The sequence below is a fragment of the Stegostoma tigrinum genome, chromosome 3 (genome assembly GCF_030684315.1).
Source record: "Stegostoma tigrinum isolate sSteTig4 chromosome 3, sSteTig4.hap1, whole genome shotgun sequence".
Classification (NCBI taxonomy): domain Eukaryota; kingdom Metazoa; phylum Chordata; class Chondrichthyes; order Orectolobiformes; family Stegostomatidae; genus Stegostoma; species Stegostoma tigrinum.
The window spans coordinates 113,228,800-113,254,823 of record NC_081356.1 but is presented as its reverse complement, the minus strand read 5'-3'; the positions used below and the strand labels follow the sequence as shown (position 1 = coordinate 113,254,823).

Genomic DNA, 26,024 nt, shown 5'->3' with positions numbered 1-26,024 from the left:
TTCTTTTCAGATGAAGGGTCCAGGCCCAAAATGTCAGCTTTTGTGCTCCTAAGATGCTGCTTGGCCTGATGTGTTCATCCAGCTCCACACTTTGTTATCTCATAATTTAAGTTTGTCATCCTTGGAACTATCTTTGTAAATTTCTTCTGCACTATCTCCAATGTATTTACATCTTTTCTACAGTGTGGGGCCCAGAACTGTATGCAGTACACTGGTTGAGGTCTAACATATGTCTTATACAAGTTCAGCATCATTAACATGATGATGAGGAGATGGAAGTAGAAGTACAGGACAGGCCTGACCTATACAATGATGGAACAGACTGAAAGGACTGAATGGCAGAGTTAGGAGGAAAGTAAAATTTAAAAAATAGAATTTCTTACACAAGATCTAAATCACTCATGACTCAGTTACCCTTCCACACTGACAGATTGACCTCACTGGGCGTACCCTCCCTCTATAGTTATCTGAGGGTTTGTCACAATGTGAACTTCCAGCCATATCCTAATCATCACTTAAACCACTTATTTCCACCTCTGTAATATTGTCAGATTCTGCCTATTTTAACTTGTTTGTTGCTGAAAACCTGAGTATGCATTTTTTTAGCTCAAGACTTGACCATTCTAACATGTACCTGGCCAGCTTCCCACTTCCCACTATTTGTAAACATTGGGTAATCTAGAACTCTTGCTGCCTGTATCCTTTAAATAAAAACCAATCAATCCTGCGCACACTGGCCTGCAAGAATCCTGTTTAGCTCATCACTACCTTTCTCAATTCCTCCACTGCCTCGAAATGATCTCATTGCTGGGCCAACATTTGGCACCGGTAAGCAGTGATTTTCCCTAATTAAATATTGGGACTCAAGTATAGGGGCAGGATTAGGTCATTCAGATCCATGGCGATCTGATTGTGGCATCTAACTTCTGGCCTGTCCCCATAACCTTTGACCCCGATCAAAAATCTATCCAACCCTGCATTAAATATAAACAAAAAGAACTGAGGATGCTGTAAATCAGAACAAAGTCAAAGTTGCTGGAAAAGCTCAGCAGGTCTGGCAGCATTTGAGGAGAAAACAGAGTTAATGTTTCGGGTCTGGTGACCCTTCCTCCTGAGGAAGGGTCATTAGACCTGAAACGTTAACTCTGTTTTCTCCTTCACAGATGCTTCCAGATCTGCCTTAAATATATTCAAAGACTCAACTTGAGGATATTGTCTTTGGTTCCCATTTTATACCTTTTTCTTGCAACTAATGTCACTCCTCTCCCTGGTGTTTACTTGAGATTAAACCAGACTATTGGCAACCTTGGTAAGGTTACCCCCAAGATGAGACTAGATGTTACCACATATTTGTGCCATCACCAAGACCACCTATTTCCACTGTGTAACATTTCCCATCTTCACTTTGTGTTAGATCATCTTGTGTCGAAACTCTCATTCATGCATTAACTCAAAATTTGACCATTCTAGGCAGCCCCAATTGGGCTGCCACACACTACCATCTGCAAACTTGAGATCCTTCAAAATCTGCAGCCTGTATCTTTCCTCACATTAAATCCTTTTCAGCCATTGCCCCTACTTGCAACTCTTCAATTTTAAAATTCTTATCCTTGGCCAAAGTTTGGTTAGCCTTTTGAAAGAAGGAAATATGTCCTTTACCTTGTCAATCCCAGGGAATGCAACCTTAATTTGCACAATATCTTCTTGTAATGCAAACCTTAGGAGTTCAGGCATCATTCTGAAATCAGCTCTGCAATTCATCCAAGCCCAATAAATCCTTCCAAAATTTTGGTGCATTCAGTAACTCCAAGTAAGGTCTTGAAAGGGAGAGAGGAACTTTAGAAAATGACAATCACCATGGAAATGGTACTGGAGTAGTGGCTGACAAGCTGTCCACAGTGCCTCCACCCCAGATCTTGATGGGACTTCATCCTGCAATCTTAAAGAAAGAGCAAATGATAGAGATGACATGTTGGGTCAACTTTCTATAATTTCCCAGATTCGGGCACAATCCTATTAGATTGAAAATAGTGAATGCAACTCCCTTATTCAATAAGGGAGTCAGAAATCAGGAAATAGGTTAGTTAGCATGACGTTTGGCATAGGGAAAATCTTAGAAGTTAATATGAATGTTATAGCAGGGCATTAAGAAAAAATCAAGGTATTCAGTCAGAGTCAACAAGATTTTGTGAAAAGGAAATTTGCAGAATTACTTTGAAGAAGTAACATGCTAATAAAGAAGAACCCATGGATGTGCCATAGTTAAACCTTTAGAAAGCTTTTGAAAGGTGTTGCATCAAATGATATTGCAGAAAATAAAAGGTCACGGTGTAGGGTGGCAACATATTTCCAAGAGGTGGTGCATTGGTAACATTATTAAACTAGTAATCTTGAACCCCAGGTAACTAGTAGTCCTGAGGCTATGGATTTGAAACTCACCATGGCAGACGGTGAAATTTGAATTTACCAAAATCTGGAATCTAAAGCTGGCCTAATAGCCACTGTTGATTGCTGAAAAAAAACCTATTGGTACTGTTAATTTCCTTTAGGGAAAGACTCCAGATCGACAATAATGTAGTTGACTCTTAACCATTCTCTGGGCCATTAGGTTGGGGTGGTAAAGATTCAGAGATGTCTTGACAAGGAGCAAGTAAAAATGATGATTGCTTTTGTTGGAGAACCAAAGGTTCAGGGTCACCATTTAAAAAAATAAGGATTGGCCTTTAAAGACAGAGATGACATTTTTTTTCCAGACAGTTGGGAATCTTTGAAGGTCTCTTTCTCAAAAGAAGCAGAGTCTTTCAAAATGTTCTTATGGCAGCAGTAGATAGATTCTTAATAAGCATGGAGACGAAAGGTTATCAGAGCCATTAGATCAGCCATAATTTTATTGAAAAGCAACACATCTTCAAGCAACCTAGTGGCCAACTATTGCTCCTAATTTATATCTTTGTACATATATTCATAGGTTTAACCAGGGCTGTATATAGCTAAAAACTGAATGCGTGTATTCCAACTCTTCAGACATAAAGGCCAGAATTCTGTTAGCCTTGACTGTTTTCTATGTCTGCCACAGATGTTTTACTGACTTGTGCATCTGGACCCCACTCCAAAGTATGGCCTTGGCATTGTTATTTCCTAAAAGAAGATAAATCAGAAGTATTTTGTGAGCTGAATGCCATTTGAACTGTGATGAAAGTTTAGATTTGATAACATTTCATGATTAAACCTGGAAGGAAGTCTCTGATGAAGCAGATTTTGACAGATTTCAGAAAATGGATGTTCATTTCTTGTAGTGATGTGCCTTGGCCTTTGGACTTTGTCAAGCTTTCATACAACCACTTACTTGAGTGATTTCTAATTTTGGTACTAGCATTTAAATTAGTAATTGGGCTATGGTGTCTTATCTAGATAGACAACTGGTGTTAATTGTCTGAGAACATACTTCTGAAGGACAGATGCCGGTTGCTTTGAAAATAGTTCCAGGAAGGACAGACATTTCACGGAACAAATGAAACATATGGTAATAACTTGTGGAATAAAGGCTTCGTGATGACAAAATTCTGAAATGGTCCAGACACTGAATGCAGATGCCAATGCAATGGAAAGATTGAAGGCAGGTAAAATGAAGATGACCCCACTGTTAGCATATCTACATTACAACAGAAGGCAAACTTGCAACAATAATGATAGGCAAATGAATCCCAGGCATGTCAAAAGAATAGTTTAAAGTACTTCAGGTGTGACCAAGTATCATAATGTAGTGATCTGTCCAAAATGGCAGGGTCCTCAACAGCTGTAGTATTATGATAAAAAATCTTGGCTGTTTCTAAATGTGTCATAGCCTTATACATGTCTAACAGATCGCCCCAGAATCTCCTTTGCATTGAGAACAACTATTGCTTTTCCAAAAACTCTTTCCTCATGCTGGGAGTCACTCTGCTAATATTCCTCCATGTCAGTGATAGAGCTAAGTAATTCCACAACCAACAGACCTAACCTCTGCAGTCCTAACACATCTGGTCACGAATGGCGGTGGACAGTTAAAATAAAAATCAATAAAGGAATTTCCTGCACTCTTATCAAAGCTGTTCCAGTATAGCTAGAACACTGACTTCTATCCAATGATGTGGACAATTGCCAAGGAATGTCCTGTACATAAAAATCAGGTCAATCTACCCTGTATAATTACTATTCCTTCAGTCTAATCTTGACTAGGAGCAAAGTGATGAAAGATGTCATTAACAGGATTATCAAGCAGCACATACTCACCAATAACCTTCATGGTGACACAGTTCAGTTTTGGTCAGGGTCATTCAGCTCTTGACCTCATTACAGTTGGTTTAAATATGGACAAAGAAGGTGGTGAATTCTAGAGTTGAGGTGAGGTGACAGTGACTGCCCTAGACATTAAGGCTCCATTCGATGGAGTGCAACATCAATGAATGCTCAGCAAAATTGGAGTCAATGGGAATCAGGGGGAAATCTCTCCACTGGTCAGAATCATACCTGGCCCAAAAAAAAATGATGACTGTGATTGCTGGAGGTCTGTCAGCTCAGATCCTGGGCATCATGACAGGATGTCCAAATGCAGCAAGACCTGGACAATATCCAGGATTAGGCTATAAAATGGAAAGTAATGTGTGCCTCACAAATGCCAAGGCAATGACCATCTCCAATAAAATAAAGAGAACCTAACCATTGCCCATTGACATTCAATTGAATCTGCAACATCCTGGGGATTACCACTAACCAGAAACCAAACTGGAATAGTCATATAAAGTGGCTACAAATTCAACACAGAGGTTAGGAATCCTGCAGTAAGAAGCTCAGAACTCAACTTCCCAAAGCCTGTCCAGCACCTACATGGCACAAGTCAGTAGTGCGTTGGAATAATCCTGACCGGGCTGAAGGTAGGCAGCTCAAAAACACCACTCGAGAAGCTTGACAACATCAAGGTCAAAATAGCCAGCCTGGCTGGTACCACATCCACTCCCTTGTTCACCGATACTCAGCGGAAGCAATGTGTGCTATCTAAAAATGCACTAAAGAAATTCACTAAGGGTCTGTAGACAGCATCTTCCAAATCTACAAACACTTTGATTAAGAACATGGGTAGCAGATAAATGGGAACGCCACTGCCTGCACGTTCCCCTCCAAGCCATTCACCATCCTGATTTGGAATTACATTGTTGTTCTTTCAGCATCATTGAGTCAAAATGCTGGAATTCTCTCCCGAAAGGGAGGGAATCACATGGACTTGACAAGTCAAGGCAGCGGGTCACCATCACCTTCACGAAGATGCCTATGGTTGGGCAATAAACGTTGGAGCAGTCACTGATGCCTACATCCCATGAGTGAATTAAAAAAAGGAATATTAACCTCCATCCTTGACATTCAATGTCCTTGCCATCACAGAAATCTCTAATATCAACATCCTGGTGATAACTGCTGACCAGAAACTGACCTAGTCATATAAATATTGTGATACAAAAGCAACTCCAATTATTATTCATTGCATAATTTTGTCCGCTGAAATTTGGTATAATGCAGTGCAATCCATTTAAGATCAATTTGAAAGACTTCAACTTTGAAAAATGCCATGCTCTGTTGGAAACAAAGTTTTACAGTTCAAATGAATTGCTATAAATTTCACACTTTATTAGAAATAATATTGGTTTAATTATTAAATGACTTTTTGTACAAAATGTATAAGCAGATATCATCTCACAATGCATACTTGTAAAAAACACATCTCAATTTGACAGAAATAATGAAGTTCGATTTATGTTAAAAATACAGTTTAAGAATGGTCTTAAACATACAGTATGTAGCCACAGAATACAAGTCACTTATCAGTAACAATAAGCTTAGCTCAGTTAACCATTTATGACCAGGCCATTCAGAGAGGTTCGAATGATTTAGCTGAATCTTAGGCATTTGTGCTAGGCACTGGATGAATATTCTTGCGGCTGGCAGATCTTGAACTTAGTCCTGAAGTAAAGAGAAAAATATCCATGTTCAAGGTTGCATATAAATAATGCTAAAATTGAATACAATGACAATTAGTGGGTAATAGATTTTGATCAATTCAATCCTGTGTGTACTTATGTACCTTGGATACTGGCTGAGGGAATGAATAGCCACTGAGTATATCTGCAGTGCTGCTACCAGTATCATCTTAAAACAAACTGCTCGAGTTGGGGCAGTTTACAGAGAAAAGCATTATCTTCTCTTAGCAGTTAATTTGATGATAAATCATTAGTCAATTTGGAAGTCAAATGGAAGTCAGTGTGAGTAAAAGGCTAAGATTTGAATCCAGGTTTGGCAAGGTTGGCACAATGAAGCATAAACATATTTTTTGAGTTTCTCATTGTCAGCAAGAAACAAAGAAGCAGAATGCATCATTTTTTTCATGTTATGTACCTTAAACCTGTGTTCTGCCAGAGGAAACTATTTCTCCTCACTTGCTCGTTTGAAACCTTTGATAAGTTCCAACACCCAGTAAAATTCTCCTTAACCTGTTTCCCATGGAGAGTCAATCACAGTGTCTCTCTACATAACTGAAGCACCTCTGCACCAGTTTTCTCTAGGTTCTCAAAGGCATTGACTTCATAAAGTATAGTGTTGAATTCTTGCTATAGATTATTGCATTGACGTCCTGGTGGCGAACAGCAAGGATTCCACACTGCAATTACCACATTGAGTCTTGTCTCCTTTCTTTAAGATGGTCATACTTGTCTGGAGACTTCTTGGCATGCACTACTCCTTCCAAAGTGTATAAGCACCAAAAGTTATTTCTTGGCCTAGATTTAGAATTTCAGTAGGGATAAACTTGACTAACTTTATTACAATTAAAAGCAAGTTGATGGATCTGTAGTCACATAGCTTCTCCCTCACTCCCTTCCAAAATAATGCATATTTGCAACTTTTCAGTTTGTAAGGTACAATGTGGCAATATATAGGGCAGGAAAATTGTAACATTCACCTGTAATGAATTACCTTTTGCATTTCTTTTCATTTTTTAAAAAGGAATCATCAGGTGACTGAAATTTCTCAAGTCTCATTATTTTCTCTAACAATTTTTAAAATAAGAATTCACTAAAACCTATCGTCCAAAAGCTTATTTTCTACCCTTAAACCACTTTTGTATTATCTTCTGCTCTAACACAAAAATAGACAATATTAAATATAACAGGCCTATTTCTTTATTGTCTATTATGTTCTAGCATAAGTCTATAAGACATTAAGACGTAGGAGCAGAAGTATGCTATTAAACCCATCAAGTCTGTCTGCCATCCAATGAGATCATGTCTGACCTAATAACCCTCAACTCCACTTTCCTGCTTTTTTTGTATAATCTTTGCTTCCCTATTGCAATCTTGGCTATACTTAATGTCCCAACCTTGGCAGCCCGGTCATAAATAATAAATGCTATCTGGTCATATTTTTCCTGTGTGTTGAAAACATACACTTGTCCCAAGTAACTCATTTAGCAAAATGTAACAACATTTAAATAAACAATTATTATGCTTGATTATGCTTTAGGCTGAATAATAGATTCAAAATATTTCTTTTACTTTTTTAAACAAAAGATTATGTCAATTCAATATATATGTACTATACAGTGCTATAGTAATATAGTACAACTTAGACTAGAGAATGGAAGCAATTAAGGGATTAACAACTACTAAAGATTAAGTACATGTATGTGGAATGTGCTATAAATGTATTGTTATAGTGTTTGGTGTATACAGTGTGGCATAAGTATACAAATGTGACAAGTTCCCACTTGTTGGTGGCCTGCTTTGCGATGAATAGGAGGACTCCACAAATGACATCTGTCGTTGGTAATCCATCAGTTGATTAGAACGCCTCAGCTCTTTAGTTGGCTTCACTGCCTCCAATCTCTTCAGAAAAGCCTGCAGTTTTCAGAGAGGTAACTTATTTTTACGCATAAACTTTATTTCAAAGAACATGCACCATATTGCACCATTACAATAAACCAAATTACCAGGATAATACCAAAACAAAGCAGTTGATAAAAAGTTAACATTACTGCTTTGATTTTTTACTTAACATTTATCAGTCCTTTAGAGTTGAAAGGGTTACTTTTTTGTGATAGAACTGACATCAGTTGCATTGCGTTTAAATTTTAATGAAGAACAGAAAGCCAAAACATTAAACTTGTTTAATCTATTATCAAACACTGCATGTTGGGCATTAGAATGTACATGAGAGGCGCAAAGGGCTATAGATGGAAATCATGTGGGGAAATATGGCAGGAAGAAAGTAAAGTAAGTGCTAGGAAACAACCAAATGTATGTTGTCAGAGGGATCTGGGTGTCTTTCTACAAACAAAATTTATACATAAATACAGCATTTAGGAAAACAAATGTTGTGTCAGCCTTTATCGCAAGGGATTTGAAGTACAGGGGCAGGGAAGTCTTGTAGTAATTGTATTAAGCTTGGTGAAATCACACATCCATAGGTTATACTTGCCATCAGGGGTCAGTTAGCTGGACAGCTGGTTTGCGTTTGAGGGATGCCAACAGCACCGGTTCAATTCCCATATTGGGTAAGGTGACCATGAAGGTCCTGCCTTCTCAAACGCATTCCTCACCTGAGGCACAGTGACCCTCAAGAGAAACCCATCACCAGTCATTTCTCTTTCTCTGACAAAACAACCCAAGTCCATTATGGAAAATTTACTATATTTGCCATTATAGAGAGCAACATTCCCTGCCACTTCACAGACCTCCGAGGTCTACGTATGGCAATGGCTTATGCATCGGATGTGAAAGTGCACGTGTGGAGCTCGACTACGCAGCCTCGGAAGAAACATTGGCAGGGAATGCTACAAAATTTTGTTGGATTAATACCTGGGACAAGAGGGTTGTTCCGAGAGGAAAGATAGAGTCAAATGGCCTTATTTCTTTACAGTTTTAGAAACATTACAGGTATCAATTGATAAATCGAGACATGAATATTTAATGCATATTCTAAGAAGGCTTCACAGGGAAGATTCTGAAAAGATTTTCCACCTGATTGAAGAGTTCAGAAGAGGACTTAATTTCGGGGAAACGAGATGCCATGTTGGACCAAGAGTGGGAGAAATTTTTCCACTTGTAATTCTCACTCCTAGAGGACAATGACTGCTCAATCATCGGATAGGTTCAAGGCAGAGGTTATTAGATTTTTGAATTTTTAAGGCAATCAAGGTTTGGATGTAAACTGGAGTGGAGCTATGGGATGGACCATGAATTTATAAAACGGCAGAGTAGACGGGAGGCCTAATCCCATTTCTTAATTGTCATAATACCTCATCATATTAGATGAAGAACAGGAATTAGCTTCAGTCTGGGAGTCAGAAAGAAGTAGTTAATAGATAGTCTCAGCTTTGAGCCATGTTACTAGTGATGTCCCTGTTATTAATCCTAAACCTGCTATTATTCAGTCTTTATTAATAATCTAGATGGCAGTGTTGGGAGTAAGTTCTTGATCCTAAAATCTGTGAAAAGCCTTGGACAGTAGAGAAGGGCAATCAAATCCTAAAAGATTTAGTTGTGTTAGGGGAGTGGGCTGCGCAATGTTAGATGGCATTTAATTTAGATAAATGTAGTTTTACTGGAGACACCACAAAATATACCAGTAATTTATGGGAGAGACTACTGCATCATATCCATTCATACTCCCTAACTGGCCAGTTTCTATTATCTTGCTCATTTATCTCAACTCATTTTAAGTAATTGCCCAAGAAGCAATGCAATTGCTTTTGCAAAGGGACACAGAATTTTAAAAATTATACCATGTAATTACTAAAACTCTGCTACAAACACTGCTACATTGAATAATCTTAATGTGACAATCTTAAATGCCAGTAGAAACTTGAAACAGACTGCAGAACATTTAGTAGCTTCTATGGAGAAAGCAACAGAAAAATAGGTCTCCTGACAGAATACAACAAAACATCTGTACACAAAAATAACCCAACTGTAGACTATAATCCATCAGAAATGTTCAACTATAGCCCAATGGCAAAGAGAAAAAGAATAAAATATATTTTTTTCTATGTACAAGTTAAATGAAAAATAAAAGTTGTTAAATGATTTACTATCAAATACAATATGGTGAAAAGGGATGATGTTATAGCACTTTATATTCAAGGCATTTTCAAAGTACCTGAAAATAAAGAAAAAAAAAGTTAAACTAACCTACTCATTGGTTACTTTGAGAAGATAAGACCCTATTTATCAGAGCCTTTATTTGTTATAAATAAAAACTGACAGTTTTCTAAAATCAGACTCAAATAGGTTTCTCATTAACTACACATCTACTTAAGATTTACACACAAGGCTTTTTCCTGAAGTGAATTTTTATTCATCTGAAAGAATCATGTCTGTCGATATCCAATAATGGATCAATAATTTAAAACCATCAACTAACTTTACACAACTTCACAATCATTATAACGGCACTTCCCAAATAAACTTGTACATCCAATAGTCTAAAATTTTAAAAGACTGTCATGATCGATAAGGGATTTTTGGGGGTGTTCTACTTTAACTTATGATTGCCTTGCCCTTCATAAACCCAGGCAGCGAGGTATTGTTTGATTGACTCAATGTCTTTTTTGACTTCCATCACTTACTGAAGTAGGCCGAAGGGTGCTTCTAAACTTGTTTTTTTTGAGATTCTCATAAGATGGAGGAGGAGTAGGGCTTCTGAGCCCGGGGCTCGCCTGCTCCATTTGCTTTCTTTGCCTCTGTCACTTTTCTCTTTATTTTTCTTTAATTTACTCAATGCTTAGGAAAAGCTCAGTGGCAGTGACATAACAAGTGGGCAGACCCAATACAGACATGTGGCGGTGAAGGTGGCAAGTTTGAGTTCCTGATGGCTTCTGTTTCGACGAGGCAGTCCTATCGCTGACTCACGGCTGCTGCGTTGGAGGTGTGTTTGGGTTCTTGTTGGCATTTGCGTACAGCGCTGGTTCATGGAGGCGGCTATGGAGGCAGGTTTGGGCCCAGTATGAGATCCGGCGGTATTGGCAGTGACAGCATCGGCAAGTTGGGCCCTAAGTGGACTCATTGCAGTGGCAGAGTCAAGATTTGGATGATACAGCACCTGGCAGCATTTGTGGCCTCTACACTGGTGAGGGCATTGTTGGAGGCAAGATAGCACCAAGAGTGGCAACTTTCATTTTCGTTGCAATGGCATGGCAAAGGGAACTCGTACCTGGCCACCAGGCCAATGGTGGAGCACTTTACAAGGAGGACTATAAAGGTGAACACTTTTTTCTTTATTTTTCTGCCTTATTTTCAATGCCTTGACAATTTTTCTGTGTTTTAAGATGACACCAGAGAATGGCAACACTGCCCAACACTTCACTGTATTTCATACAAAATAACACGTGACAATAAATATCAATCAAATTCAACCTTAGACATAAGTCCATAACAAGATGCGGTCAAGGATCTTTGGTGAATTTCTGCAGTGTAGTTAGTATTACAGAATGTTGGTGGTGAATGGAGAGGATGGTATTGGATGGAGAGCCAATAAGTGGCCTGGATGGTGTCAACTTCCTAAGCGTTGTTGGGGATGCACCCACCCAGGCAAGTAGGGAGTATTCCATCACATTTGTGACTTGTGCCTTGTGGATGATGGGCAGGCTTTGGAGAGTCAGGAGGTGAGTTACTTGCCACAGTATTCCAAGCTTCTGACCTGCTCTTGTAGCCACTACATTTATGTGGTGAGACCAGTTGAGTTTCTGATCAATGGTAACCCTTGGGGATGTTGATAGTGTGGGATTCAGTGGTGTCAACATAATTGAATGTCAAGGAGCAATAGTTAGATTGTCTCTTACTCGTGATGGTTATAGCCTGGCATGTGGCATGCATGTTGCTTACCAGTTGTTAGCCTAAGCCTGGAAAGCATCCAGATCTTGTTGCATTTGGACATGGATTGTTTTATAGTGTCTGAGGTGTCACAGATGTTGCTGAATGTTGTGCAATCAGAGAATATCCCCACTTCTGATCTTATGGCAGAGGGAAGGTCATTGCTGAAGCAGCTGAAGCTGGTTGGGCCTGGGATACTACCCTGAGAAACTACTGCAGAGATGTCCTGGAGCTGAGATGACTGACCTCCAAACAACCATGACCGTCTTAGTGTGTCAGGTATGACTCTGACCACCAAGAGTCTGCCCCGTGTTGCACACTGATTTCCATTTTGCATCTCAATTCCACACTCTGTCAAACGCAGACTTGATGTCACTTTCACCTCATCCACTCTGTCCACACTGCTGCTACCACCTACAAGATGCACTCCAGAAATTCACCAAAGATCATTATCATTAAATCTTTCCTAATGCCAACATTTGCTTTTTACATTCTTCAAATTTCCAAACAAAAATTTAATCTAGAACCTCAAATTGCAAAAATTGTGTAGAACTATAACTAAATTGCATTTAAGCCTCAGCATCTCTGAAGTAATATACTTAACTCAAGTACACTGTGCACCAAAAAGTTAAAATGGCTTTGGTTCTGAAGGTAGAGATCACAAGTGCTCATGTCTGCTGCCAGATTTTTTGGCGTCAAATGGAAATAACTAGCTAAGCACAAGCCAGAGGAAGCGCTGTTGCCTGAAATAGGCTTTACAGTGAGTGTGTGCATTCCAGAATGTGAAATCTTAGAACACACTGACAATGTGACTGGCGAACATTGAATTTTGTGTTACTACATTGATCTCTTTCACAAGTTAAAATCCTAGAAACTGTTCCTCCTAGGTTGCATTAAATTAGTGATTCTTGTGATGATGCATACTTGCAGCACAACCTACTAATCACTTTTAATTGACATAGTCAATTCCATTTCTGAAGACAAGCTACAGGACAGTCATTGTGTACTTCCAGTGTTGCTTATTGGAGGTCATGAAACAAAGAGTTCTTGGACTAAACATACTTCAAACCATCACTAAGTAGGCTAACTGGATACAAACAATCTCTGCCATTTCAGATATCAGAGATGAAGGTGGACTTCTAGACATGACCATATTCTTAATAGGCAAGGGAGTGAAAGGGTTGGTAGGAATTCAGAAGAATATGTAGTAATCAGATCTGCATGATCTTACTGAATAGCTGAGCAGGCTCGAGGTGGGATGAGTGGCCTCTTTACGGTCCTATTTTATACTACGGGTCACTCTCATAGGAAAGCAGGTCATCTATTATTTCCAAAGTTAGTTCTCAGAATTTACAGGCAGTGGTAAAAGTGCGTGCATTGTCCATCCTCTATTGCATGATGTCAACAACAGCAATGATGATGAACATGATAGGTCTTCTTTGTGAACTGTTTTTCAAATGGTGCTCCCTTTATTTGTACGAACCCAAATGGCATTAAGACGTTATCAGAGTTTCGGATCATCACAGCCAAACCACTATAATTAGTGCATATGGGTTTTTTTATGACGACCAGTAGCTTTTGTGGCCATGATTTTGGGACCTCTGCACAAATTACCATGTTAGCTGAACTGATTTTCTCAACTTGTCAATACTGTGCAATAACCAGAACACTACAGCCACTTACACCATCATTTTTGGCATTCTACAGCTAACAGAAAATAAGTTCTCCATCTGAAGGACATTTTCACAGTCACATGATCTAAAACAAGGGACGTTGGCATTAGCCAGCAGGTCACATTAAGCATAAAGTCACGGGAGTGAGCAGAAACATACAAGGATATAAATAATAAGGTATTTGAGTAATGTTCTATTGGTATTTTTAGAGTATCTTAGAAACAGCAGTGGGAAGTAGATGAAATGTAATATCCATTTTTATGTCTTTTTGAGCCACAAGAGGCTATGAAAATTAAGAATGTTTAGAGTAAATGACACGGTCAGTTAAGTGCTGGAAATTGTAACAAACTCTGCATCCAGTCTTGATCTTGAATCGTTGGCTTGGCTATTTTAACGTTTTCCTGGCTAGCCTCCATAAAGCTTCACTCATATCCAACTCCAGTGCAACCATTTCTCTCTTCCAAATCCTGCTTGTTGATCACCCACCTAAATTTGCTAAACAGGGGTCAAGTAAACCTTCTACTCCTTTCCCCATCCCTCATAATTAATATTTCCTGGATGAGGTGATGATATTTGAAAGAAATTTCATCTGCTGTCCCATGTATTTTGACTGGTGTTGTTGGACGACATCAGCTCCTGCATCCACCAATGTCTGCAAATTTAAATTTTCACCCTTTTAATTAAACTGCACCAGGCATTCATCCCTCTCCTTATAGCTTTTGAAATCTCTGCCCTTATGACTTTGTCAGTGCTTTCTTACAACCACTCCAGGGGCTGCCAATACCAATTGGCATGCCAAACTATTCACTTTTCATTTCTCCAACCACTGCGGTGCATGGGTCTTGGAGACCCTGCTGCAGCAGATGGAGAAATGAGGGAAATAGCACCTGGTCCTTTATTCTACTCAGCTGTCAAACCTTTGCCTTCAACCACTCCCTAAATCACAATCTGTTTCTATCTCTTCCATTGGCTCATGATCAACTGATCCTCTATTTCTGTGAAGCACCATATAGTAGTACCTTTAAAGGTTGCTGCTGCCATGTCCTAGTGTTTGTTTTTCTCTATTTTATTCATTATTGAATTGCTGTGTAGGTAGAAATGAGTCAATGACTCTACCTTACTAGCCAGAAACAGTGATTTACTTTGCTGTAACGTACACCCCAGTGTGATATCTTCCTTATCGTTATTATCTTTTTAGTGATAAAAACTACACAGACTGAGAAAATAAACTTGGAGGACAAGCTAGAAAGGAATATAAAAACTGATAAGAGCTGCTTTAAATACATAGAAAAGATGATAGTGGTCAAAGTGGTACTTCAAACGTCCCATTAATACTAAAGAATATGGGAGGGGGAATTAAGTACCATCACTATCATTAAAGAATTAATATTAGACAAATTAACAGGGCTAAAGGCAGATAGGTTCCCTTGCATGGGTGGCTTGCATCTGAAGATTCTAAAAGAGACGCTACAGAGATTGTGGATGCATTGCTTGTAATTTTCCAGAACTTTCTGGATTGTGGTAAAGTACCAGAGGATTGGAAAATTGCAATTTAACACATCAATTTCAAAAGAGGGAGGCAAAAGTGGGTAACTATTAGCGGATAAGCCTAACATTTATTGTTGGAAAATTATTGGAATCAATTATTAGGGAAGCAATTACTGAACATTTGGAAATTCATAGTCTAGTGAAGCAGAGTCAGCATGCCTAGATGAAAGGGAAATCTGGTCTGGCTAATGTATTACAGTTTTTCAAGGAAGTCTCAATCAGAAAGGATAAAGGAGAACTAGTAGATCTCTTGTATTTGGACTTCCAGAAGGCACTCAACAAGGTATCACACAAAAGGTTAAGTCATAAGATAACATGTTGGAGGTAAAATATTGGCGTGGAGCAAGAATTGGCTCATGGACAGGAAACAGAACGGGGGGGGGGGGGGGAAGAAGTAAGGGGCTCTTTTTCAGATTGACAACCCATAATCAACGGGTTCCTCAGGGATCAGTGCTGGGATCAAAATGTTTACAATGTATGCTAATAACTTGGAAGGAAGAAAGTGAATATAATGTGGCTAAAATGATCACAAAAATAGGCGGAAGGGCAGTTTGTAAGAGGGATACAAACTGTTAACACAGAGATATTGATAGGTTAAGTGAATGGTCAAAAAGTTGACAAATGGAGGACAAGGCAGAAAAGTGAAAAGCTGTTCATTTTGGAAGGGGAAAAAAAAAGCCAAGTATTATTTAAAATCGAAAGATATTGAAGAATTGTCAACACAAAAAGGACTTGGGGGTACTTGTATATGAAATACAGAAAGCTAGCACACAGACGCAGCAGGTAATCTAGACAGGAAGGGAAACAGAGATAATGGGAAACTGCAAATACTGGACAATCCGAGATAACAAAGTGTAGAGCTGGATGAACACAGCAGGCCAAGCAGCATCTTAGGAGCACAAAAGCGTTTCGGGCCTAGATCCTTCATCATAAAAACATTGGTTCTTATTTCAAGGGGGTTGGAGCATGAGATTGGTGAAGTCTGACCCCAATGTACAAGGTCCTGATGGGACGACATTTGGAGTACCGAGAGCAGTTTCTGGTCCTGTTATCGAAGGAGAAATATAATTTCATTGGAGGCAGTTCAGAGAAAATTCACTCAGATGATTCCTGGTATGGAGGGATTGTCTTATGACCAAAGCCTAACCAGATGGGACTCTACTCTTAGAGTTTAGAAGGATGAGAGGTGATCTCATTCCGAGATTCAGGGGTTTTAAGGGGTTTGACAGGGTCAGTGCTGAGAGGATGATTTCCCTTCTGGAAGAACTAACAATTTTCAGTTAGAACTGAGTAGATGTTCTTTCTCAGCCTCCTCCTGTAGTCCCCAGCATTACAGATACCAGTCTTCAGCCAATTCGATTCTTACCACATGAAGTAAAGAAATGGTTGAGACACTGGATACTATAAAAGCTATGGGCCCTGACAACACTTTGGCAACAGTACTGAAGACATGTGCTGCAGAATTTGTCAATCCCCTAGTCAAACTCTTCCAGTACAGTTTACCACACTGACAGCCACTGTACAATGTGGATCATTGCCCAAGTGTGTGTTCATAAAAAGCAGGACAAATCCAACCTGGCCGATTACCACCCCATCAGGCTATTCTCTGTCATCAGTAAAGTGATGGAAGGTGCCATCAATAGTAGTTTCAAATAGCGCCTGCTCAGCAATAACTTGCTCAGTGATGCCCCGTTTGAGTTCTGCCGGAGTCACTCAGCTCTTGACCTCCTTACAGCTTTGGTTCAAACATGGACAGAACAGCTGAATTCCAGACGTGAGGTGAGTGATAGCTTTTGACATCAAGTCTACATCTGACCAGAGTATGGCATCAAGGAGCCCTAGAAAAAACAGAAGAAATGAATACTGGGGGCAATCTCTAGTTGTTGGAGTCATACCTGGCACCAGGAAGATGATCATGGTTGTTTTCATGTCAGTCATCTCATCTCTGCAGGAGATCCTCAGGGTACAGTCATAGGCCCAACCATTTGCACGTGCTTTAAGAATTACCTACCTCCATCATAAGGCAAAAGTGGGGATGCTTGCTGATAAATGCAGAATGCTCAGCATCATTCACCAGCACTCAAACATTGAAGTAGCCTATGTTCATATGCACTAAGATCTAGATAATATCCAGGCTTAGGGTGACAAGTGGCAATAACAATCATACCACACAAATGTGAGGCTAATGACCATCATCAGCTAGGGGCAATCTAACCAGTACCCCTTGACATTCAACGGTGTTACCATCACTGAATCTCCCACAAACAGCAGCCTTGGGCTTACCATTGACCAGAAACTCAACTGGACTTGCCACCTAAACAAAGTGACTACAACAGCAGGTCAAAGGCCAGGACAATTGTGGTGTGTAACTCACCTCCTGACTCCCCAAAGCCCATTCATCATTTACAAGGCAAAAGTCAGGAGCATGATGGAATACTGCCCACTTGCATAAATAGGTTGAGCTCCAACTCTCAAGAAGCTGGACACCATCCAGAACTAAGCAGCCCGCAGTGACTGGCACCACATCCACTCCGTACACCACTGACACTCAGTAGCAGCAGTTTTTACTATTCACAAGATGTACTGCAGAATTTCTCTAAAGATCCTCAGATAGCACCTTCCAAACTCATGACTACTCCCATCCAGGAGGACAAGCACAGAGCAGATACTTGGGAATACCCCTACCCGCAAGTTCCTCGTCAAGCCACGTATCATCTTGGTTTGGAACTATATCGCTGTTCCTCCAAAGACATTGGGTCAAAATCCTGGAATTCCCTGCCTAAAGGCACTGTGTTGCAACCCACAATGGCTGGATTGCAGTGGTCCCAGGAGACAGCTCACCAATCGGCTTCTCAAAGACAACTAGGGATGGACAATAAATGCTACGCAGTTAGCGGCACTCACATCCCATAAATGAAGTAAAAAAAAAACACACACTCTGGTACTCTGCACTGTACTTCTAAAATAAATATGGGAAAGAATATATATATTCCCTTCATGAAAAAAAATGAACTGTGCTGCTTCATATGCCATCAGGCTTTCTCTTACTGATCATCAACTTCAGTCTTTTTTTAGGCAAAAGCCTGAGTTACATCACATGACAGATAACATTCACATGGGTCTGCATGGGGTGGCTACAGATATACTGTTTCATTGCTCTGTTCTAAGGTCAATGACCACTAACAGGAAGAAAACTTTTCTGCAGAGTAAGGATGAAAAGTTTTAGTCTGAACAGTGACTTTACCATTGTGAATTGTAACAATCCTTTTCTGTACAGCACTGAAGACCAATACTTGCCTCCCCCATTCCTTCCTCACCAGTTGTTCTCCATTAAAAAATACTTCTGATAGCCTGAAATTCTTTTCCCATGTAATACCTATGCACATTCCCTTTAGACAAAATTACATTATGCATTGCATTTTACTAAATTTGGTACTTTGCCAGTTTTTTTTGCCATCTTAAAAAAAAATCTAGTTGCAGAGCTTTAGGTTTCTGTCACCTCTGAGGTCAAAAGGACCTGCGAACCTAGATTTTAGTAAAATGGCAAAAGAAATGGCACAGATAGGTGGTGTAGCCAGAATTCCAGGGCCAGTTTAGTGTGAAAAAGATGCATCAGAATTCCAGGGATCCAAAATTTTAGCTCAGAAAACAAAGTTCAATGTAACTGAAACTTTTTCAGTCGTGAACAATATTCCTCAGTTGTTAACATCAACACGGAGATCAAAGGAAGAGAGCAATTGCTATTACTGTGTTGGGAGGCACAATGCTCATGCGGAGATAGAACATAGAACATAGAACAGTACAGCACAGAACAGGCCCTTCAGCCCACGATGTTGTGCCGACCATTGATCCTCATGTATGCACCCTCAAATTTCTGTGACCATATGCATGCCCAGCAGTCTCTTAAATGACCCCAATGACCTTGCTTCCACAACTGCTGCTGGCAACGCATTCCATGCTCTCACAACTCTCCGTGTAAAGAACCCGCCTCTGACATCCCCTCTATACTTTCTTCCAACCAGCTTAAAACTATGACCCCTCGTGTTAGCATTTCTGCCCTGGGAAATAGTCTCTGGCTATCAACTCTATCTATGCCTCTCATTATCTTGTATACCTCAATTAGGTCCCCTCTCCTCCTCCTTTTCTCCAATGAAGAGAGTCCGAGCTCAGTCAACCTCTCTTCATAAGATAAGCCCTCCAGTCCAGGCAGCATCCTGGTAAACGTCCTCTGAACCCTCTCCAAAGAACCCTCTCCAAAGCATCCACATCCACAGATATGGGAAACTGATACTGAATTTAATGAGGGAGCTGGGGAGCTTTCTGAGGACGAGGTCAAGTGAATTATAACAAACATGTACAACCCATGTTTGTACAAAATTCCCAACTGATTCTTGAACAGGTAGAAAGATATCAAGGATAAAAAATACAGCCAGGTCTTGGCAATGGCATGGGAGGATCTGGAGCAACTGAAATCTGTGCACATGGGGGTCTGAGACATTTCTCAGTTCTCTGTGTGCATGGCCAGCACGTAAAAATCACAGACAAAAGAGCATGCACAGTTGGTGTGTCCAAGCAGCAGCAAATATTTCATCTACAAAATGTGTCAATAAGTGTTTGCTCAAACAGAAAAAAAAATCCAGATTCTAATAATATAATTCATGTTAGCCTGACATACTTCAGTTTTTGATGCTTCTCTGTCTAAGCATGGCCTTCATAGTATAACAATTGCATTGAGTAATGTTGTTAGAGCCAATAGTTTGTATCTAACTCTCTTTTCTAGATTCTAGATTTCTCTTTTCTTATTCCTAAATCTGATAGGTCTATGTCTCATGCAAAATCTTTTTGCATTAATCCCATTTTCAAAATTAACATCACATTAAGCAGGCATGAATGGAAGACTACACGAACAGGCATGAGAGGGTTCAAACTGCTCTTGAATGAAGGATTGTGACCCTTTGAAGTCTGTGACCATAATGGCCGAATGTTAAAAGGTCTGGAGTCACGTGGTCCAATCAAAATCAAAGCTCACTGTGAGGCATATCTGTTGAAGGTCATGACAACCTTCATCCTAACAGGTGTTTATATGATCCTCACAGGCCAAAGAATAAAACGGCAATTTGTACAAGTCAAAATGCAATGCTGGCAAATGTCACTGGATTTCTTTTTACTCTTTCAGATGTCAAAACATAAACTGAGAAAAAAACAAATTTTCATCTTCCCACTGCACTTAATTATAAATGTTAGCGTTAGCCACATCTGAGATTGAGTTTTCCACTATTTTAACAAACTTTCAGATCACCTCAATACAAGATGAATAGATGCAAGTAGCTGAAGTCAACATTTCCATGAGTACTGAAGTATTTAAATTACAATTGTAAAACAGAAGAGACAAGAGCACCCGACAGTGCTTGGTTTGTGCAATTTTTAAAAAAAATCTAAAATACTAACCAATGTTGATATCTTGAGTTATTGCAGTAAATGTCTTTTCTAAAACATACAGACATTAAGCTGGCAGAAGTGATTCAGTATTTTAAGCAATTATAGTCAGCTGATCTTCCTGGGCTTTTGCCATGTACCGTAAAATGATACCCAAATGTCCACAGCAATAACAAACAGCAGTCAAGCACACAACTTAAAATCCTATTAAAAATTTACAAGTTGTTTTAAAGACAGACTGAATACTAGATGCCTCAATGCATTTTACAGTCAATGGAGTACTTTTTGAAGCACGGTCACTACTGTAATTTAATGAAGGAAGTGATGTCATTATACTACTAATACTCCAGGATCCCAGGCTAATGTTCTGAGGATATGGGTTTGAATCCATCATGCTAAAACAGAGACTCAAGATAATTCAAAATCATTATCTGTAACTAGTAGATTAGATTAGATTCCCTACAGTGTGGAAACCGGCCCTTCGGCCCAACAAGTCCACACTGCCCCTTGGAGCATCCCACCCAGACCCATCCCCCTATAACTCACACACCCCGAATACTACGGGCAATTTAGCATGGCCGATCCACCTAGCGTGCACATCTTTGGACTGTGGGAGAAAACCGGAGCACCCTGAGGAAACCCACGCAGACACGGGGAGAATGTGCAGACTCCACACAGACAGTCGCCTGAGGCTGGATTCGAACCTGGGTCTTTGGCACTGTGAAGCTGCAGTGCTAACCACAGAGCCACCATGTAGAGGAATCAGTGTTGGGGCCATAATTATTATAAATTTACAAATTTATGATTATAAATTACAATTTACGACTTGCATGAGGCAAGCAAATGAACTATAGCCAAGCTTGAGAAAGACACAAAAATATGTGGGAAGGCAAACGCTTAGGATGACTCAAACAGTCTGCATGTGGACATGGACAGGTTAATCAAGAGGACAAAAACTTGGTAGTTGGAATATAGTTTGGGGAAATGTGAGGTTATGTATGCACTTAGGAAGAATAGAAGAATCAAACAGCATTTAAATGGACAATGTGCTGCAAAAAGCTGCAGCACAGTGTTTTGGGAACTGATATGCAGAATTTACAGAAATCTAGCAACCAAGTTCAGCAGGTAATAGGGGAGACATATAGAACATTGGTCTTTATTTCAAAGGAATTGGAGAATAAAAATATGGAGGTTTTGCTAAAATTTTACACAGAACTAGTCTGGGCCACAGCTAGAATAATGCCAACAGTTTTGAGTCCTTTATCTAAGGAAAGGCTGACTGGCATTGGAGACAGTACACAGAAGGTTCACCAGACTGATCCTAGACATTAAGGGACTGTCTGTTGAAGGGGTTATGGAAAGGCTGTTTCCCCTTGTGGAACAGTCCAGGATCAGAACATAATCTCAGGATAAGGGATTCATTTGTTGAAGACAGAGCGGAGGAAGATTTTCTTCCCTCAGATGGCAATGAATCTGTGGAATTTTCTACTGCAGAGGGATGTGGTGAGTGGGTCATTAAATACGTTTAAGGCTGAGATGGTAAAGTTTATTCAGTAAGGGAATCAAGGATTATAGGGAAAAAGGCAGTAAAGTGGAGTAGAGGATTATCAAATAAACCAAACAGCAAGATCTGGATAATAAATCGGGCTTGGGCTAACAAGTAGCAGGTAATATTAGCATTATACAAGTGCCAGGTAATGATCATCAACAACAGAAGAGAAACTAACAATCTTTCCTTGACACAAAACAACAATGCCAACAACATATCACCACTTTAGGAGTCACCATTAAACAAAAACTGAACTGGATCAGCTAATCCATGGACTAGGACTGGGTGCCTGTTAATGAATCACAAAATAATAGCATGTAGTTGTAGAAAGTAATTAGGAAAGCTAATACGATGTTATTGTTTATTGAAAGGTGAAATGACTACAAAAGTAGGAGGTTATACTTCAGCTAAACAAGTCATTTCTGAGTCCATTTCTAGAGTACTGTTCAGTATTGGTCTCTTTTTTGAAGGAAAAGTGTAAATGCATTGGTAGCCAGAGAATTTTTTCCAGACTAATAGTTGGAAGTGGCAGTCTGTCATATGACAGAAGGTTAAACAGGCTGAGCTTGTATCTGATGTAATTTAGGAGTAGGAGGCAACTTGTTTGAAACATAAGATCCTTATGGGTCTTAACTGGGTGCAGGTGGCGAGGGTGTTTCTACTTGTCAAGGAATCTAGAACCATGGGTCACTATTTCAAAATAAAGGATTCTTTGCCTCCCCCCCACCCCCTCACAGAAGGCTGAGAGTTCTTGATACTATCTTCCTCAAAAGATGGCAGAAGCAGAGTCTTTGAATATTTCTAAGGCATAAGTGGATAGATTTTTGATAAACAAAGGAGCAGAAAGTTATTAGGGGGTAAGTGAGAATGTGGAATTGAAGGTTACATTCAGCTCAGCTTTGAACTCACTAAACAGCAAAGCCAATGGCCTACTTCTTACTAATGTTCATACACACAAATTCTGTGGCTATAACAGCAGGTTAAAGGGTCGATATTCTGCGGTGAGTAACTCACTTCCTGTCCACTCCAGAGCTTCTCTACCTTTCACAAAGCCAAGTTAGGAGCAAGATGGAATACTCTACTTTCCAAAATGAGTACGACACCAACAAAATGAATGGTGATCTGACTGAAGCATACAAAATTCTGAAGGGGCTTGACAGGGTAGACTGAGAGAGGCAATATAGAATAAGGCTACAGTTTAAAATTGAGGACTGTTGATTCATGACGGAAATGAAGAGGAATTTCTTCTCAGAGCATTGTTGGGCTTTGCAGTTCTCTTTCTTACAGAACAGTGGTTATGTAGTTGAATATATTTAAGACTGAACTAGACAGCTTTTGATTAACAGGGAATCAAGGATTATACAGAACAAATAGGACAGTGGAGTTAAGGTCATAATCAGAATAGATGTGGTCTTATTGAATAATACAGCAGGTTCAATTGGCCAAATGGCATATTCCTCCTATTTCTTACCATCTTATGAACAACACTTGGGAAACCTGACACTATCTAGGGCAAACCAAGTAGCATCAGAGGAGCAGGAAAGTTTGACCTTTCGGGTCAGGACCCTTCTTCAGAAATGGGGGAGGGGAAGGGGATTCCGAAATAAATAGGGAGACGGGGGAGGCAGAGTGAAGATGGATAAAGGAGAAGACAGGGTGAGAGGAGACAGACAGATCAAAGGGGTGGGATGAGGTTAGTTGGTAGGAGATGGGGGTGGGAGGAATGGTTAGGGAGGCGGGGTCTAGCTGGGCTAGTTTTGGGATATGGTCAGGGGAGGGCAGATTTTGAAGCATGTGAAGTCCAAGCTTGTGGTGTTGGCGGTGAAACAGTGGAGGAGGGTAATGGACTTTTGTAGCTATATCTTATATTTTGTTATTCCTAAACTATTCAAAATGACACCAGAACATGGTGGCAGTGGAAGCTTTTCACTGCATTTTACTGTATATTTCACTATAAAATACATGAGACAATAAAATCAGTGAAGGTTGTTTATTGGACTTTCAGAAAGATTTTGACAAATTCTGCATAAGTGATCAATTTATAGAATTAAAGTACATGGGATTAGGGATAGTGGATTGAGATGGATAAAAAAATTGAGCAGCAAGCGTGAAACAAGAGTAGGAACAAATGTGCCATTTTTTGATTGGCTGGCAGTGACTCCTGGGGTGCAGAAAGGATTGGTACTAGGACCCCAGCTATTCACATCATCTTAATGATTTAGAGTAGTGTGGAGGGGCGGCACTTAGCTCAATGATCAGCCATGATCATGTGGAGAACTGAATGGTGGACTACTTATTGAGCAAATTTCATTTGACAGCACAATTTATGACACTTCCCAACACCTTGATGGAGACTGAGAACAAATTAATCACACTGAATTTCTTCAAATTTCTTCATAAAGAGGATATACCAGTACAATTGTCTACTTTAGAGGTTGATGCCAAGTTGTAGTTCTAGCTTGGGTACTTGAATGGGTAGCACTGGAGCAAAGGCTTAACTTACACTGTTTCTCCTTTAAGTAAATGTGCTGAAATTTTATTCAAATTTATGTTCTTGTTATTTACATGGACACCAAAGATGGAAGACAGAAATTTAGTACGAATAAATCAAACATGACTGCGCAAAGATATTTTCATTCCTTTGGTATAAAATTCTACCTGGTCATTTTGCGGCATAACTGTTGTATCTGGAACATTGTCTTTTAAACAAGTCCACTTACTGGAAGACATTTACTGTTAAGCTGAATAATGAGCAGGTCAAATCTAACAACAGATTTGATTTACTCTGAAATGAGATGAATTATTGAGGATTACATGATCAGCACTTACAGAGGGCTCCTATGTTAGTGCCCCTACCTCTGAGTCAGGAGATTCAGGTTCAAGTCCCAGTTACTCCAGAGTTGAATAATAACATCTCTGAACAGAGTGATAAGAAAATACTGAAATAACATGCACTTGACAAATGGTAGCACCCTCTGCTGCTATTCAAGAATATAACAGTTTGTCCTAAAAGTGTTTGTCTAAAAATATCTCAACAATAGTTTGTGTGCCTTTATAATTAGAACCTTGAATATGCAGTCAATTACCTTAAGTCAGGAAAACAAAAATTAGATATAGCAGGAACTGCAGATGCTGGAGAATCTGGGATAACAAGGTGTAGAGCTGGATGAACACAGCAGGCCAAGCAGCGTCAGAGGAGCAGGAAAGCTGACGTTTTGAGCCTAGACCTTTCTTCAGAAATAAGGGTCCAGGCCCGAAACGTCAGCCTTCCTGCTCCTCTGATGCTGCTTGGCCTGCTGGGTTCATCCAGCTCCACACCTTGTTATCAAAAATTTTAGATGTTGCCTTATATGCATTATTTAATAAATTGTCACAGAATAAACCATAATTCAGAGGGGTTAGACTGATTATTAAAACAAGTCAAGTAGCTCAGGTTTTTGGGACTGCGATGACCTTCATCTGGCATATCCATTTCTAGTTTAATGATACTGATTACAGTGATGAAGCTTGCAATGTGAGGCTTATAAAAATCCATTTCCTGACTACTATTCTAACTTTTGGGTTTAACGATTACTGCTGAATATAAAGGCAATGACAAACATTCTTACAGTTAACTCACGCATCTTAATATAGGTAATCCAAATTGTGGATCATTACACAGAGATGGGTATATTTGATTTCTAACTGAGGAGTTGTGTTTTCATTCAGGGCACGTGGAATTTCGTGAGAAGTAAATCTTAAAAATTGCAAGTTAATAGATAAAAATCAAACTTTTTTTTTCAACTGAACCTATTTCAAACTTAAAAAGTAGTGTTCATAATTTGCCTCTTCCGTGTTTCCTAAAGTTCAATTTGCAGCAGCATCACACTGCTTTACTTGAGCAAAGTCAGAGTGGTGTGTCAGGTCACTGTTCAATCATAGTAA

At 39.6% G+C, this 26,024-nt stretch overlaps 1 protein-coding gene across 1 annotated transcript in view; it reads right to left on the bottom strand.

Annotated features, from left to right (window-relative positions):
* Positions 1-5,683: 5,683 nt before the first annotated feature.
* The window catches only part of cfap97 (cilia and flagella associated protein 97), a 37,339-nt gene continuing 16,998 nt past the window's right edge, over positions 5,684-26,024 (bottom strand). Inside the window, exons 3-4 of the mRNA XM_048527792.2 lie at positions 7,793-7,922; positions 5,684-5,994 (exon numbers count right to left, since the gene is read on the bottom strand). Coding sequence (XP_048383749.1) covers positions 5,933-5,994; positions 7,793-7,922 — 192 coding nt within the window. The 3' untranslated portion in view covers positions 5,684-5,932. The remainder of the gene's footprint in view (positions 5,995-7,792; positions 7,923-26,024) is intronic.